Source organism: Sceloporus occidentalis, unplaced genomic scaffold, assembly GCF_023333645.1.
Source record: "Sceloporus occidentalis isolate IW3139 unplaced genomic scaffold, rSceOcc1.0.p SCAF_74, whole genome shotgun sequence".
NCBI lineage: Eukaryota > Metazoa > Chordata > Lepidosauria > Squamata > Phrynosomatidae > Sceloporus > Sceloporus occidentalis.
In genome coordinates, this window is record NW_028317054.1 from 1,765,713 (window position 1) to 1,781,916 (window position 16,204).

At 37.0% G+C, this 16,204-nt stretch overlaps 1 protein-coding gene across 1 annotated transcript in view; it reads right to left on the reverse strand.

The window, feature by feature from the left end:
- LOC149285925 (STE20/SPS1-related proline-alanine-rich protein kinase-like) overlaps positions 1 to 16,204 on the reverse strand; it is a 101,972-nt gene that overhangs the window by 49,010 nt on the left and 36,758 nt on the right. Inside the window, exons 11-13 of the mRNA XM_089494652.1 lie at positions 6,606 to 6,728; positions 6,140 to 6,175; positions 1,839 to 1,898 (exon numbers count right to left, since the gene is read on the reverse strand). Coding sequence (XP_089350778.1) covers positions 1,839 to 1,898; positions 6,140 to 6,175; positions 6,606 to 6,728 — 219 coding nt within the window. The remainder of the gene's footprint in view (positions 1 to 1,838; positions 1,899 to 6,139; positions 6,176 to 6,605; positions 6,729 to 16,204) is intronic.

Consider the following 16,204-nt stretch of genomic DNA (forward strand, 5'->3'; position numbering starts at 1 on the left):
GAAGCCTGGTTGCCCCTGAGCTAAATTCTAATATAAAATATTGTCTTGTAATTACAATATTCTCTATAGAAGTAAACTTACTGCAATTTAGAGGAAGAAAAAAATGACTTTACGCTCTTTTTTTAGTGACTTTCTACTTAGTACAACCGTTAAGGCTACAAAAGCTCTATGAAAGCATAGTTTTATAGTTAAAGTCTGAAGCCTGATAATACTTTGTGTAATATATTCTCCTTATTTGTATTGTAAGGATGCTTAGCAAACAATGGACTGTAAACATCATGTTCACACAGGGCCACATATGCCAGAATGTTCAAATGACAATTATACATGCTTCTTGTTAACAACTTGGAAAAAAAACTGCCCACGGTTATAGTGTCAAGAAAAAGTAAAAAAGTGAACCTTGTGGAACTAACAGCATTTATGAATAAGTTTGTCTTAAAATATAATATAATATAATATAATCTTCATCTAAGTTACAATAATGAACAAACTTATAGCACAAAAATGAGTCTTTGTTTTTGTCCATATTGAATACATCATTCAAACATTCAAAAGTGTGTGAACCCCTAGGCTAATCACTTCAACAAAAGTTAATTGTAGTCAGGAGTTAGCAAACCTGGAGTCAAATCAGTGAAACAAGATTGGAGGTGTGTTTTATTGTTACTTGGACATAAAAACAATCAAACATTGTGAGTTTCCTATTCTCAAGAAGCATCTGCTAATGTGAGCCACACTAAACAAAAATAATGAAAACATTATCCCAAAAGTGGAGGGAGCATCATGGTCTGGGGCTGCTTTGCTGCCGTGATGCCTGGTCAGCTTGCCATCATCAAGGGGACACTGAATTCCCAAGCTTATCGAGGAATCATAAAGGATAATGTTAGGATGGCTGTCTGCCAACTGAAGATCAGTAACTGATGAGCCTAAACATTGAAGTAAATCCAGTACAGAATGGCTAACAAAACAAGAAAATAAGTATTCAGAGGGGTCTGGGCTCTAACTTGAGCCGTTCACACTAGACATTTAAAGAATATGGCTGATCTGGAAGGAAAAATTGTCCTCGTGGTGTGCATCATAGCTCTGCCCTCATGCAAAAGTGCCCCTGGAGGCCCGGGAGAAGTGGGTCACCAGAGAAGAAAGAAGAAAAAGAGGAGAAGAAGGGGCAGAGAGTGAGATTGAGTGACAATGAATTTCTGAATAAAAAAGGTCTTCTGAATTTCTTCTGAATTTATTCCTAACTTAAAGGACAGGGAGCAATGAAAGGACCAAAAATAAAATGAAAAAATAATCTGAATGGATTTTGGTGCGCAAATCTAATCTGCAGTAAACCCCAGATATAAATAAACGTCAGTGTGCTGTACCACTGCAAGAACATAACATCCCTACTTTTTCATTAACCAGAAAAAATATTTACAGTTAGAATTTAAAAAGCCATAAATCTACATTTTACTTGAAATCAAACCATGATAAACTGCTTTTAATTGTATGTTTTGGTAGACTGTTTTTATATCAAGTGTCTTTTTCATTTTATATGCTTAAACCTGTTTATTTAGCATATACACTGCCTTACAAACTATGAAAATTCTGTTTATGAATGTTCTTCATCATACCTGGGACCTCACCATGGTTGTTCCAGAGTCTCCAGGTAAAGCCCTGCTTCCCTGGGTCTCTGAGTCAGTTTCTTCTTACTCCGGGAAATGGAGCAGCGCCTGACCATGTATGCTCCCTGCTCACTTCCTACCTACTCCCCTCTCACACTCCATGTCCACTAAGGCACTCATAACTATATAATTTTACAACAAATTATTAAAAAAGCTAAATTCACAAAAGTTGCTCACCTGAGTATCCTGTACAGTCATATTTTGTAATCGTGTTTCCATATTACTATCTGGGGAAATCTGTGAAGCGAGAGATGGCATATTTAGACCTGCGTAACCTCGCCGTCTGTTATTTTGTTTGGCAGGTACCTTACATTTCTATTTTTTCTCTTGTCATTGAAATGAAAAAAGAAAAATCTTCAAGTTTTGCATATTTTTGTAATCTCAGCATTGAAACTGGCATATCTAGGCCTTTATGAAATAGAACGATAATAATAGTCTGCATTTGCATTCATAAAGTACATATCTCCCTCGACGTGTTATTTTATTGTGAAGATTGGGTAAAATATAACAATTTTAAAGAATAACATAAAACAACTAGTTCTTAAAGGCTTGCAAAGTTTCATGGCAGGCATCAACACTCTCACCCTGTCAGATATTAATAGAAAAAAAACTAAGAATACAATCAAAATTCTGCATATGTTAGCATCACAAAAATGCTTGAGAAATGTGATACCCAAAGGTCATTTAATGTCAATGAAAATTAGGGGCTGTTATATACATTATGAAGAGCCAATCCCCGCTTCTGCTGCATGAAGAGCTTGGCTGGTCCTGTATAATTAATTCAAATGTTTTTAGTGGTTTGTAGGTGACATTTGTTAATGTCTTGTGGAAAAATTGCCCCTTTTTAAGTCACGCTTATATTGTGTTTATCTCATTAATTGTTGATTGTTGATAGCAGGGCCGGCCTTAGGGGTGTGCGACCTGTGAGACAGGGCGCCATGGCAGCAGGGGCGCCAGCCCGGGACTTAAATTAAAACATCGTTTTTATTGTTTGTTTGTTTTTTAAACTTTATTTAACATCCTTCATGTTAAATAAAGTTAAAACAAAAAACGATGCTTTAATTTAAGTCCCGGGCAGGGGCACTGAGCGGTCGCTTGTGAAGTTTTCAGCAACCGCAGAGGGGGGGATAGTGAGAAGGGGAAGGGGGGGAGGTAGTGAGAAGGGGCAGGGGGGTAGTGAGAAGGGGCAGAGGGGGGAGGTAGTGAGAAGTGGCAGAGAGGGGAGGAGGTAGTGAGAAGGGGCGGGGGGGTAGTGAGAAGGGGCAGAGGGGGGGGTAGTGAGAAGGGGCAGAGGGGGTAGTGAGAAGGGGGCGCCAGAGGAGTAGTCCGCACAGGATGCCAGAACACTTAAGGCCGGCTCTGGTTGATAGTAGTAGCAGATGTTATTTAGCCTATTTAGCTTAGAATCCACAACCTTAATTTGTGGTTTACTCATTTATTTAGGGTGCTAAATTGCAAAACATGGAGTTTTCACCTCTGTTAGACTAAATAAAGTTAAGATGAGTAATTGAATTGGGTCTATGGACTAATGGCTGAATAACAGGGGTTCTACTTAGGGAAAAATAAGATTTTTGCTTCTATTGTTAGAGCTAAATGACTCGAAAATATATTTCTCATTGGCTATTCAATCACAATGACCGCAGCTAGTCCGGCACATCAACAGAAACATTTTACATTCTGATTACACAATTTCCATTAACTTTTGCATCTATCCTATGTAACTGCAGCTAGAACAAGCATAATTGCATCTATAATCATTTTAACACCAGCAGAGTTCGATATCTATGTCATTTATCTGGAATTACATATGTCTTTCGGTGCATAATTATGTATTTCAAGGTCTGATCACTAATTAAAAGTTGTAATGGTATGGCCTTTTATCCTACAGTAATACCCAATGCTGAAAGATAAAAAATTCATAAATGAGATTTGGAAAAAAAAATGTTTTTACAAAACCATTGAGACGAGGAAGCTAGAAATGCAAAAATAGTCAGGCTTTTTTTCCATAGCTGTGATTAGTCAATGAAATCTATTTCAAGATCCAAGAGAGGTCGCTTAAAAATAAAGGAAATTAAGTCATCCTTTCTTCAGAATCTGACATTAAAATTTAATGTACTAAAGTAAATGCAAATAATTTAGTAAGGTATGCAACTGCATAATTATGGTGAAAAATCTCCTTTTATTTCAAGCTCAAATAAGAAATAAATAGCCAAACTGTTGAAGAACTACTAAAATATAACAATAAAAAAGTTTCTCTTTAATATTCACATATGCAGATGTGAGTAGATATTTATGAACAACAAAATTAGTCTTAATTGTGATAAAAAGCTGAAATGTTCTTTTCAACAAGAGTTTTTAATCTACTGATTAAAACAACATCCATCAAACAGCTCAGACTCATTTCAAATGAGAAAAAAAAAAAAATCGGCTTTGTTGCTATTCTGATGCATAAAAGATAATTATGAACTAAAAATATATGTATTTTTCTATTGAATTCATCGTTAATGTCTGGCTTTTAGTGATGAAAACAAATTCCAATATTTTCGTATACAGGAATATTAAATAAATTGTGTGAACCCTTTGAATGGAGGTGAACGATAGTTTAATCTGCAGGCTTTTCGTTGACTTCACCGCAACCACACCAAAATTCAGGTCGGTATCACCTGCAAATCTTTGTACGATGACCCTTCTAAGGAAAAGCCCTTTAAATTATGCCAATAGTAGAAATTCCAGTTAAAATGGCACTTTTTTTTAAGAAAGTTGATTTTTTTTTATAATATTCCAAGAGTTTTAAGAAAGCAGCTCGTTCATTAGCAGTTACAAGCTGCTTTCTCTGGTCAACGAGGATTGTTTTCTGACAGTAACCTGGTTCCAGACAGTCGATCCCTGCCACTCCTAACATTTCTTGTTCTGTATATTTATGTAAATTATGACCACACATCTTGAAGAATTTAAGATGTCTGGCAGACAATAATTTACCAATGAATCTTGGAAAAATTAGTTTCTTTCTGGGCATCACAATTGGCTCTTTTAAAGCTAGCTTTGGTAATGTTATTCCAGGTAATACTATGCAAACAGGGGTTTCCAATAAATCTTAGTTAGCTTTCAACTGAAAAACAAGGTATAAGAAGAATGAGATTTATTGCTATGATCTGATTTGGTTACTGCAACTCTCCATCATTTTCATCCACATCATTATAACAATCTCTACAATAGTTGACAATAACATTGTTGCAGCTCACTGTGACACTTTTACAACTTTGCAAATCCCATTGAGATACATGAATTTGCACGATTTTAATCAATTAATGGAAAACTATAAATTGTTTTCTGTGTGTTCATTCATAACACAACCCTTTCAGCTGCACTGTCAGCCTCCAGTTGCTACACTTCCAGTTGTCATTAGGGGCTTCCCAGCTTCAATGACTATCGCTAAGAGTGTGAGAGCAAAACTCACTGTAAAAATCCAATATACTAGTAATCGGCTGAAGCTGTACTTGGGCTGGAGGTTTTCAGGCACCAGAGAGGGGACTCCATTGTTGATAGGTAAGGCAGTGACATAAGCATTAGAGGTGTCATAGCATGTAGCTCATTGTATATAGGTTTTCTTTAGCTATATGCACTTCATAGTGGTAATACAAGATCGATAGTTTTATTTGTGATATTTTCCCTTCTTAATTGTGTGTTCAGGGTCCTGCTTTCTTAACGTAGAATCTTGGATTAAACTACTTGCAGTCTCCGAGTCTCCGACCCTACCCCTATTTGTAGATACCCCCTCCTCCCTACAAGAGGGAGAGCTTGGGTGACTTAGCCAGAAGAGCTCCCAAGTATACCCAAAGCAACTCTCTCATACACTCTCACCACATGCAGCCAGAATCTACAGTAAGGTAGTTGAAAACAAAGGAGCAACTGGTGAATGTAAGACCAGCTAACTGGACATATCGGTACAATTAAGGAGATCTTAATCTTAAAACAAGATTATGTTTACAATGATATTTCTATTTTTTATTGTTTATTTTTTAGTATTTCTGTATTTTCTCTTGTTGTACATGCAGCTGTCCATCCGCTATGTATTCAAGTTCCATTGGTAAAGGTCGCATCCTAAGAGGTACCTTAAGAAGTAATGAAGATTAGTATTTTTTTCATGGACGATTCCCCAAAAATTCACGTTTACAGAAACTTCGCAAAGGTCAAGCAAATGCAGGGGATTATGACCAGAACAAAACAGGAATGTCAAGCTGTGCACAATAATAGATGTAAAAAAAAAAAGCCAGAGTCTTCGGTGCCTTACACACAACCCTACAAGGTGATAGAGATGTTCTTCATCCCATGGGAAACACCAATTTACATAAAATAAATAAAAGACTAGGGGCCAGGGGAGAGTGACAAGTCTGCATTCTCTATCAAGAATTTCATTAACAGAAAAATATTTAACATGCAACATACTTTCAGGTAACACAGTAAGACATAACTCATACCTCTGTGTTTTCATTGTCATTGTTGATTCTTCTGGACTAAAAAAGAAAAAGAAAGACATATTTAAAAAGGCTACTGTTGCCACCTAAAATAAAATTTTATAGATACTACATGTAATGAACAAAAATAATATTTGGACTTGGTAAGGGCTAAGCATACAAACATATAGATTGTATTAATAACATTATGGTGAAATGTATAGATCAAGAGAAAGGAATGGTTATTTTGTGTGGTTTTAATTTCTGCAGGATAAATAACCATATTTAAAAAGTACTACCAGGTGAGATAAATACTTTCTATGTATGTCCTGTTCTTCTAATTAATAAAGGGAACTTGGTTTTTGATACAGCATGATCCTATAAAAGTGTGCCCTTGGTGATATTACAATGTGGTGAAGTCAGGTCATTTAAAACATTTTCAAGTAATGCTTGAAATTGTGCCAGCCGACACATTCCCTGTGAAATGTACCTTCTCTTTGGAAAATGAATCTTTAAATTCTCCACTCTTTTCATCTAGTTCATCATCGCTCCATTCCCAGTCGCCATCTTCTGTTTTATGGAGGTGACCACTTGAGCCAGGGACTCTCCTAACCTATAATTAGAGAAATGTATAATGTTTTGTGTTAGCATCACTGTGCTTTACCGAACTAATGCCAGACAAGTCATGTCCTGAAATGTAATGGGGCTTATAACAGGACTAATTGTCCACAATAAATCAGCAATACCCAACTGATAACCATGTTACAAACTCCACTAAATCACACAATTACATCGCTACATAAAATGATTTACAGAAAACAATCACGTCACCGCAACAGAAAAAGGAAATGAAGATTTACATGCAAGCGACACAGTTGGTACCAAAATGAAAACACAAACCCAGAAAAGCACACTAAGATTACCCAGAAAACTAATTCCTAATCCAAAAAGTCAAGTACCCTTCTGCTGACATCCTGCTCATTCTCAGACCCTGGAACCAAACTCGTTTTCCCAGGATTCTGCTCATCCTACTTGAGCAAAACAAAATAACATCAGACTGTCCTTAAACATCTTGCGATCGACTAGCTGAGTACAGAATGGATCATTACACAAGTTGGTTGATAAAATAGCAACTGGGTTTTATAAAAAAAAAACATATTTTTAATGCTGCTACAAATAGGTGCATGATGTACATCTCTAAAACCAAGCGTGCTTCATTTTAGAAAACCAAATAGTATGAACTATTATTTAGTAGTCTGTTTTAATAAGATTAAGCAGCAAGGATATGATTTTTTAAACACTTGGCCAATTATTGTATGGAGATTTCTGCAGCGATAGATGTATGCATAATACACGAAAGTTGAACACAAATTATGAGGCGCTATTGGCATGGAATAAGCAATAGAAAGCAAAGTATAACATAAAAAAGACAAACATATTAATCCTCATGTTGTAATCTGAATCACAAAGGAGCAATGGTTTTCTAACTAGTTAAGGGGATTATCTACGGAATTTGTATTAATTACAGTTTCAACCTGACTTTTTTATGCATGAAGGGTTAACTCCAATGAGCTTCCCATGGCAGAAGAGCTTGATTGGCCCTGTATAATGCATAGTTTAATTAGTGAAATATCTTGAAAGCCAGATCATTGATTGAACTACGCATTATACAGCTCCTGGTGCCATATGTCCTTGAGAGGAGGGACGCTGGTATATGACATTATATCCTGGCTCTCAGAAATAAGATTAACAGTCGCAGAGGTAAAACCAGGGTCATGACTGGGGCGTAGGGGTAGGTGTAGCGAAGCACTCAGAATAACTAAATCACAGGCTGTGACTGGGAGGTGCGACTAGGTGAGTCATTCCTAGTTGAACATTAGATCCCAATGTTGTTGAATGGATTAGACAGCGGCTGAGTGACAGAAAACAGAGGGTTGTAGTCAACGGCGTATATTCAGAGCAAGGTCTTGTAACCAGTGGGATGCCTCAGGGATCTGTACTTGGATCCATTCTCTTTAATATTTTTATTAGTGATATTGCAGATGGTCTTGCTGGAATGGTATGTCTTTTTACTGACGACACAAAGATTTGCAACAGGGTTGATGTTCCTGGAGGGAGAAGCCAAATGGCAAACGATCTAGGTAAACTGGAAACATGGTCAGAGCTGTGGCAACTGGCATTTAATGTGGATAAATGCAAAGTAATGCACCTGGGGCATAAAAACCCATGGGCAGAGTATAGAATATTTGATACTGTCCTAACCTCAACGTGTGAGGAAAGGGATTGAGGGGTAATTATTTCTGAGGATTTAAAGGTAGGAAGACAATGAAATAGAGCAGCAGGTAATGCTAGCAGAATGCTTGGTTGTATAGCGAGAGGTATTAGTAGAAAGAGGGAAGTGCTCATGCCGTTGCACAGATCACTGGTGAGACCTCACTTGGAGTATTGTGTACAGTACTAGAGACCGTATCTCCAGAAGGATATAGAAATGTTGGAGAAAGTTCAGAGAAGGGCTACTAAAATGGTTCATGGATTACAAGATAAACCTTACCAGGACAGGTTAAAGGATCATAACCTATATCGCCTGGAAAAAAGACGTGACAGGGGGGATATCATAGAAACATTTAAATACTTAAAGGGAATCAACAAGGTAAAGGAAGATAGTTTATTTAAAGGGGGGAATACTACCACAACAAGAGGACACAAGCATAAACTAGAGGGGCAATAGTTTAATGGTAACATCAGAAAATATTACTTTACGGGTAGTGGACGCATGGAATAGCCTGATAGCAGGAGTGGTAGATGTTAATACAGTAAAGACATTTAAGCAAGCATGAGATAGGCATGAGGCCAAGCTAGATATAGGATAAGGCAGGTACTAAGGAAAGGTTGGGCAGACTGGATGGGCTTAATGGTTCTTATCTGCCGTCACTTTCTATGTTTCTATTCCCCTATACTGTATACATATTAAGAGGATTATTCATCGTTTAAGAAGTTCATTTATTATTTTCAATGTTAATGTGAGATAAAACATTTTAACTCAATGACCTCACTAGGGATTATTAAGGTGCATCCACGCTGAGATGTACCTGTTTAAGAAAGCATAAATCAGAGCTGCATAATGCATACTAGACTTGGGCAAATTGACCAGAAAATGCTTTAGACTTTTTTTTTTGTTTCGTTTTTGGTTTATTCTTTTTAGGACAATTAATTTAATTTCCTGCCATATTTGGTCCGGGCAAAATTCGTAGAGCTTCCTCTGTGTTAGGTGCATGAGAGAGTTTGAATGAGAGTGTAAGAAAGGTGAGAGAGAGTGAGAAAGAGTGTGAAAGAGCGCATGAGTAAGCCTGAGTGAGAGTAAAAAAAAACAACAATGCAAACAAAAATGTTTTTGTTTTTTTGGGGGGTCCCTCCTTGTGCCAAATGTACAAATCCGAATGCACAAGTCTAATGCATACTAAAGTGGTTTTGGTTTCTTAAATACAATCATCTCACCAATCCTATATATGATGCGGGATTAACTCAACCTTCTTGTAATAGAAAATCACCAAGGTTTTCTCTTAAATAAAAATGTTGTAGTAGAAAAATTTGAACCTGTAATTTCACTCTAGATGAATATAGTACTTAATGTGTTTTCACAGAACATTCCCCAGCCAGTTTTAATTAAACTTTCTAGTTATATAACTCGCCTTTGAGTACAATTGGATTTAAGGGATTAACTGCCTGTAAACTGCAGAGTAAGCCTTTTTTGTTTTTGCAAGTTTTTGCAATATTTTTTTTCACATTAACACATTTCACAGTTAATCATATTTTATGATATTATGTTTGCTTAGCAGGTAGTAGCCATAATGAGGGATTAGTTAAAAAGGAAATAAAGGCTATATAAGGGGTATATAGATGGGTCATTGGAGACAGCATTCCAACTAACTTCTTTATACATCATAAAGGACCTACCCTAGTGAGCAACCCTCCAGCAAGAAGGGCTGAACTGCCCATGCATTACATAGAGACTTAACTATGATTTATGGCGGGCCATGTCAACTCTTTGGGTTTGACCTTTCATAAAACACGGTGAGTTTAGTGGTTTCAAATGTTCAACTTCTCTGCGTAGAGATGTTTATTCGTCAAAGCTAGAGGTTGCAGGTGAGTTACATGTCACTTTGCATCGGACGTCCCAATGAATTGTGAACATAACCTAGATGTCTAGGAGATGGCCCCAAGGGCTGGCAACGTACTACGAAAGTATGAAAATTACAAAAAAAAGTCACTATATTATCCATTAGTAGCATCAGCTACACAAAATAGAGGTACATGTGTGCATTAAGGCAAATAAAATAAGCCTTAGTGATGGTTGCAGACTTTCAGGTAAAGCCCACCGTCTAGTAAAAAGTGGCTGAAACTCAGTAATTTACTCATTGGGACCTAATCATTAGATGTAGATATGAGTGGGCCACAAGTGACGCAGATTCAGTTAAGTCCTGGTCAATCCAGACCATGTAGTTAGTTCACCATGAGCAGAGCTGGTTTCACCCACCATATATTGAAGTCTGAAATGCCCTTCTGGTACACGGTGACAATGATCCATTCTACATCGAGTTCTACGAGTTATTCTAGAGTAAACACATTTTAAGGCAAAGTAGTGGAAATCAGCAGGAACATTCGATGGTTTTCTATGTGGATTTATGTATTTCCACTTTTTAATCCGTTTGCATGAAAATTATTCTTTATCTATGTCTCCAAATTCATTTGTAACCACTAAGCTGCCCATGGCTCTCTCAACCGAAAATACAAATAGTAACTAAAAGTGGTTAAAAAGACAATTGTCCCCATCCCCAAAATATCTAGCAGCACCACTAATACACATTTTATTCTAACCAGACTGGTGTGGGCAATCATTATGCCCCCTTAGAATTTGCGGGTTCCTATACTTATGGGGCCAAGATTGACCTGAGTAAATTTAAGTAAATAACCACATTTATGAACCTTACATTTCTACCAGTGAATTATCACATCTTGGGTCCACTGGGGTGAACTCACGGTTAACGCAGTATTTAGTAAACCACTATATAATGTCAAGTCAGATTTACAATGAGGCATTAGAACTTATTCATCTTGAAAATAACCAAAGCACATGCTAATGTGCTAATAATGTATTGATGTTAAATACATTTTAACAATTACATCGAACAAAAGTAAAATTGCTTAATATATAAATGTATTAGATGCCACTGAAACAGAACACTAAATGGCAATAGTCTAATTAGATCGCCATTAGATAAACCTCAGATCATTACAGTTATATATTTATTAAGGTGAAAAGCTTCCTAAAGCTAGGAAAAGGCTACTGTAGACCAATTAAGTTGATAAAGTATACTGTTTATGTTATGAAGAAAAGGTATGCAAATTATGGAACAATATAAAGGCGTTGAACACAACAATATAAAAGTGTTAAACACAGGCGTTAACTTAAAAGCTTTATAATTGGCTGTAACAATAAACATGTGCCTTGAACTACATTAAAGATACCGTTCCACCTACTATGAGTTTAACACTTCTGACACTAAATGCATTAAAAACAACACCCCTAATACTTTTAAAAGCCTGACACATTTTAGAAAAAAATTATGTAATAATGTAAAATTGTTCTTCATTCATAACTTTTGCCAGGAATATAATAAAATAAAACACTCCTCTAGTGTAAGCTGGTGAGCAGGGCCATCTCTATCTTATGTATAGTCTGTCAATTCAAGTGTGAAAATATGTAGTGTAAGAATGGCTGCATAAATTGTTGGTGCTATATAAATAAATACATTATTATTATTCTTTTTTATATCGCGGCAACAATTTACGCAGCGCTTCATAACATACATATTTTCAAGGGGTAGGACAAAACGAGAGTTGACAGACTAAGACAAACCGATACATTAGGTGGAGAGAGCCTGGCCTGCAAGCTTACAATCTTGAGGGAATGGGTGAAAAACATAAGGCACAGAGAAAGGTGAGAGAGAAATATGGAATGCTTCACGGACTTGAGTGTCATAATACGAAGAGTGACCAGGACCCCCTATTTATCAAAGAGGTAGATGATCTCTTCCCCCCACCCTAGAGGGGCAACAGGGCATTAACCTGGGGGTGGTATACTGCCTATATATACCCCTGACTGATCATTTGACTTCTTAGTAAATAGACTGAAGTTAACAGGAGACCTGAAGATGTGCTCAGAGTTTGGGTGAAACACTTTCCTATTAGAGTCAACTGTATAAAAACAACCATAATTAAAGCTCTAATATAAAATCCATACAGCTGCTATAGGTCAGAGTAGGTCAACTTGCCACTTTGTTGCACTTGAACAGCACTCGTCTATGTCCTCATGCAGACAGTATCTAGGTAAGCATGACAGGAGTTTCATTCAAACATGATGGACACAGATTGTCCTTCCATTCACTTTGGAAATGGTTCTTCTCACAAGCTCTCAACAACAAGCCTGGTGGTTCTTATTGACTGTTCCTAACAGTGGCTCAATGCTAACCATGCACTATATATCCAAAAAAACTGAACTTAATCAAAGAAGAATAGATTGACATGTGCGTTCCATGATTCTGATCCTCAACAAAGAAAGTTATCTTATTACAATACTTCAATAAAAGTAAAGAATAGTTTTCATTACATCATGTAAAACAGAAAAGCCCAAGGTCCAAAATTAATACATATACCGGTATATTAGCATCCATGAGTGTAGCATTTCCTTGGCATACATCCCGTCCTTCTCTCTGACATATGTAAATAGTAATGAAACTGAGTAATTTATATCAAAAGAATTACATTTGATAAAAAGTTTCCTTATATTAGATGCTCTTCCAAGAAAATAGAATAGTTAATCGCTTGTATGATGTATTGTGTTGATAGAGTTGCTTTCGCAAATAGTCCTGTATAAGTAGCAAGTAGCATTGAATTCATAAAGGAAGCCAGGTAATCAGCATAGTATTATAATAGAGAGCCAGGTGCTAATATACTTATGTGGTGTCAAGAACGTTTCCTTGTTGCATTTGCTGCATTTAAATTTCAAAGGAAATGGGATAATCCATCACGCTGTCACACTTTAGATTTAAGGTGCAATATAAATGCAAAATATTTGTGATCTGAGCACAGGCAGTAGATGGAAGATTTAAAAACTGTGGGGAGGGGGGGGCTGATTTTGATGCAATATAACATTCTTGTTTGCTCCTTAGTTATAAATAATCCGAGAACCTGTCATGAAAGGTTCCCCCCCCCCCGATAATGCTTATTTTCCTTTGCAGATCATTAAAAAAACAAGGTCAAAAATAGTAATTTTGTGATTGTATTCTCAAATAAACTTCAGTAACAGAAAATAGTTAATTCGTAGCTGGCTGCCGAAAGGTTATCAATATCTCCCTACGTAGACTTGTTATATGTCTTTGTAACCCACTGATATCTAGTAATGTAAGATAAGAGGCTATTTAGAATGTATTTCATTCACTTGATTGTGTTTATAAACACATTTCGGCTGTTTATATACATTATTATTATAATTATTATTATTATTTGTAGAATATCATGATGCACTCATGCCTAGAAAATACTTGTGGTCCAAGAAATATAGGTGAGAAGTGGCGAGGAGCCTGGGCATTATCTTGCATTTTACTTGCAATTCCACATATATCCACCAGGGTATTAAGGGTTTTAGGCAGTTTTTACATCTATATTGGATCCTTTCTAAGCTCCTTATAGGTTTTCTATTCAGTCCCTGCAAAACACACTTTTACAGTGTTTCCCACATGTGAAGCAGACATTGAGAGTGTTTCAAATGTCCTTTGGGTTGTTTTATTACCGGACTTGCCCCTCTGGCACCAAAGCTGCTGCTCCTAAACAGGGACACTTGGCTGTATGTAAAATAGTCCCATAGTGTGTGTGATGCACGGAGATGTATCTGAAAACTTATTAAGACACTTAAAAGGAAAGAGAAGAGAGAACTGACTCCCTAGAAGCATTCACAATGTGCAAAGCCCAAGTCAGGGGAGGAAAGGAACAGAGGGACTGTCCCTACCAAAGAGGATTTTTGGGGAAATGAATAGATAGATAATAAGTGTCAGCGGGGTACACACTGATATAAAAGAGTTGATGGCACAGAGAATTCTGCACGTTTGGATGTAACAAGGTTCTGTTCATTTGTCCTAAACATGCAGCTGCAGAACAAAACAGCTGCCAATACTGTCACAGCTGTTAAAAGAACAAATGAATGGCATGCCGGTTTGAAGACATATGCCATTTTTTTGATGAGCATTGGTATCCCGCATACACTTTTGCCATTGAACGCGCTTATAGCCAAGATTTTATTTTTAGGAAGAATTTCTCACAATTGTCTTTTTTTTACTAAAGATGTAAACGCGCCAGATGCAATAAGCCTGGAACAGATATAAATGGAATACGTATTATGTAGCGTAATTTGCTGATGATGTCTTTAGCATTTTGGAACAATCCCTAGGAATATAAAGGTAAATTGTAAAGAAGCAACCAAAATTAAAGTAATACTATAACATTTCCACAGCTGCTTTGAATAGGGATTGGCATCGGGCATTTGAACTAAAAATGTCATCTTCGTTATCCAGCCGCTAGCTCGGTACGGATGATGGGAAAGATTCCCAGGGTGCCACGTCCATGACTGGCATTCCCAAAAGAATGCTTTAGTTCAACCCTTTCGAAGCTGAATTATTTAAAGTAATCCATTGTTGCTCCGTGACCTACTCCCAATGTTACCATGATCCTCTGTCATACACAGTCCGTAGGGTCAAGACCCATGATTGACAGCAGCCACAGCTATGTGCCATTGATGGGCAACTTGTGTCAGTCCTCCATGCTCTGGTATACCTCTTACTAGCACTCGGTAGGACGTTTTATGGTACATAAGTGTCTTGGAGCTGGCCCCCTTTTTCTTTTGTTTTAGAGTCTGAGCTGCAGTATTCCCTAAGCAAGTCCTCCTCAGGAGTCAACATTATCGAGAACTGTTGACGTTCTCTGCAAAAATAGGGTATAAGCGAAATACTCTCATTGAAAAGTGGTAACGTGTTCATTTAAACCCTTATTACGGGTTTTTTAAGTGGGTGAGAAGAAGGGAGTCAACTTAATAAAAATAAATTAATAAGATAATGTAGGCCATATGACTCTTAGACACAGTTTCTATGTAAGCGAAAAACCTCCAAAAACCCCCCACAAAACAGAGGTACATCTAATTAAGAAATGTAATTATGTTGATGATGATGACAGTTTCCCTTTAATACAGTTTTAGGCCAGGGAATCAAGAGACCAACCTTTAAAAATGTATATCCTCATTTAAAAAATCTAGTCAGCATTGTCTAAAGAGTAATTCTTTCCGGTATAAATTTATGTTGGAGTATATTATTTTTATGATCCGCTGAATCAAATTGAGACTTTTTAGAGAGGCGACAAACAGGCCGTTCAAGAATGGCTTTTTAGGCTTGAAATTCCATCTCTGAACAAGATCCCATGTTATTATTAATCTTATGTGGGCAGACAGAAATAATTATAAGGTTATATCTTGAGTACTTGACTATTGTGAGACTTGTGGTTATTAAAAAAGATCTTCTGAACTTTCACTGTTTTATTCCTGCCGGCAGACGCAACAGACCATTACTTAGTAGAGCTCATCTTATCTACGGAACTCAACTTATCTACAGAACAAAAAACGCTATTAAGTTAGAACATTTACACACCCCTGCGAGGCTTTTCTTCAAACAATCTCCATGTAGCTGAAGAACAGAGCAAAAATAAATATGACTGTAATTATACGAGGTGGAATGCACTCCAGTGCCCTCAGCGGGCATCGCCCTAGATAAAATTTGACCAAATAACATTAATGTACAATGTACATTATAATCAGAAATATGGACAGATAGATGGATATTGGTCTCTACACCACTATTTCTTGAAAACTTCGCTGACTAACCTTTCGGGAGTCTACGGTCTAGACCAGGAGTGTCCAACCTGCGGCCCTCCAGCTGCTGCAGGACTACATCTCCCATAATGCTCTTTCAGCTAAGGGGCTGGCTGAGG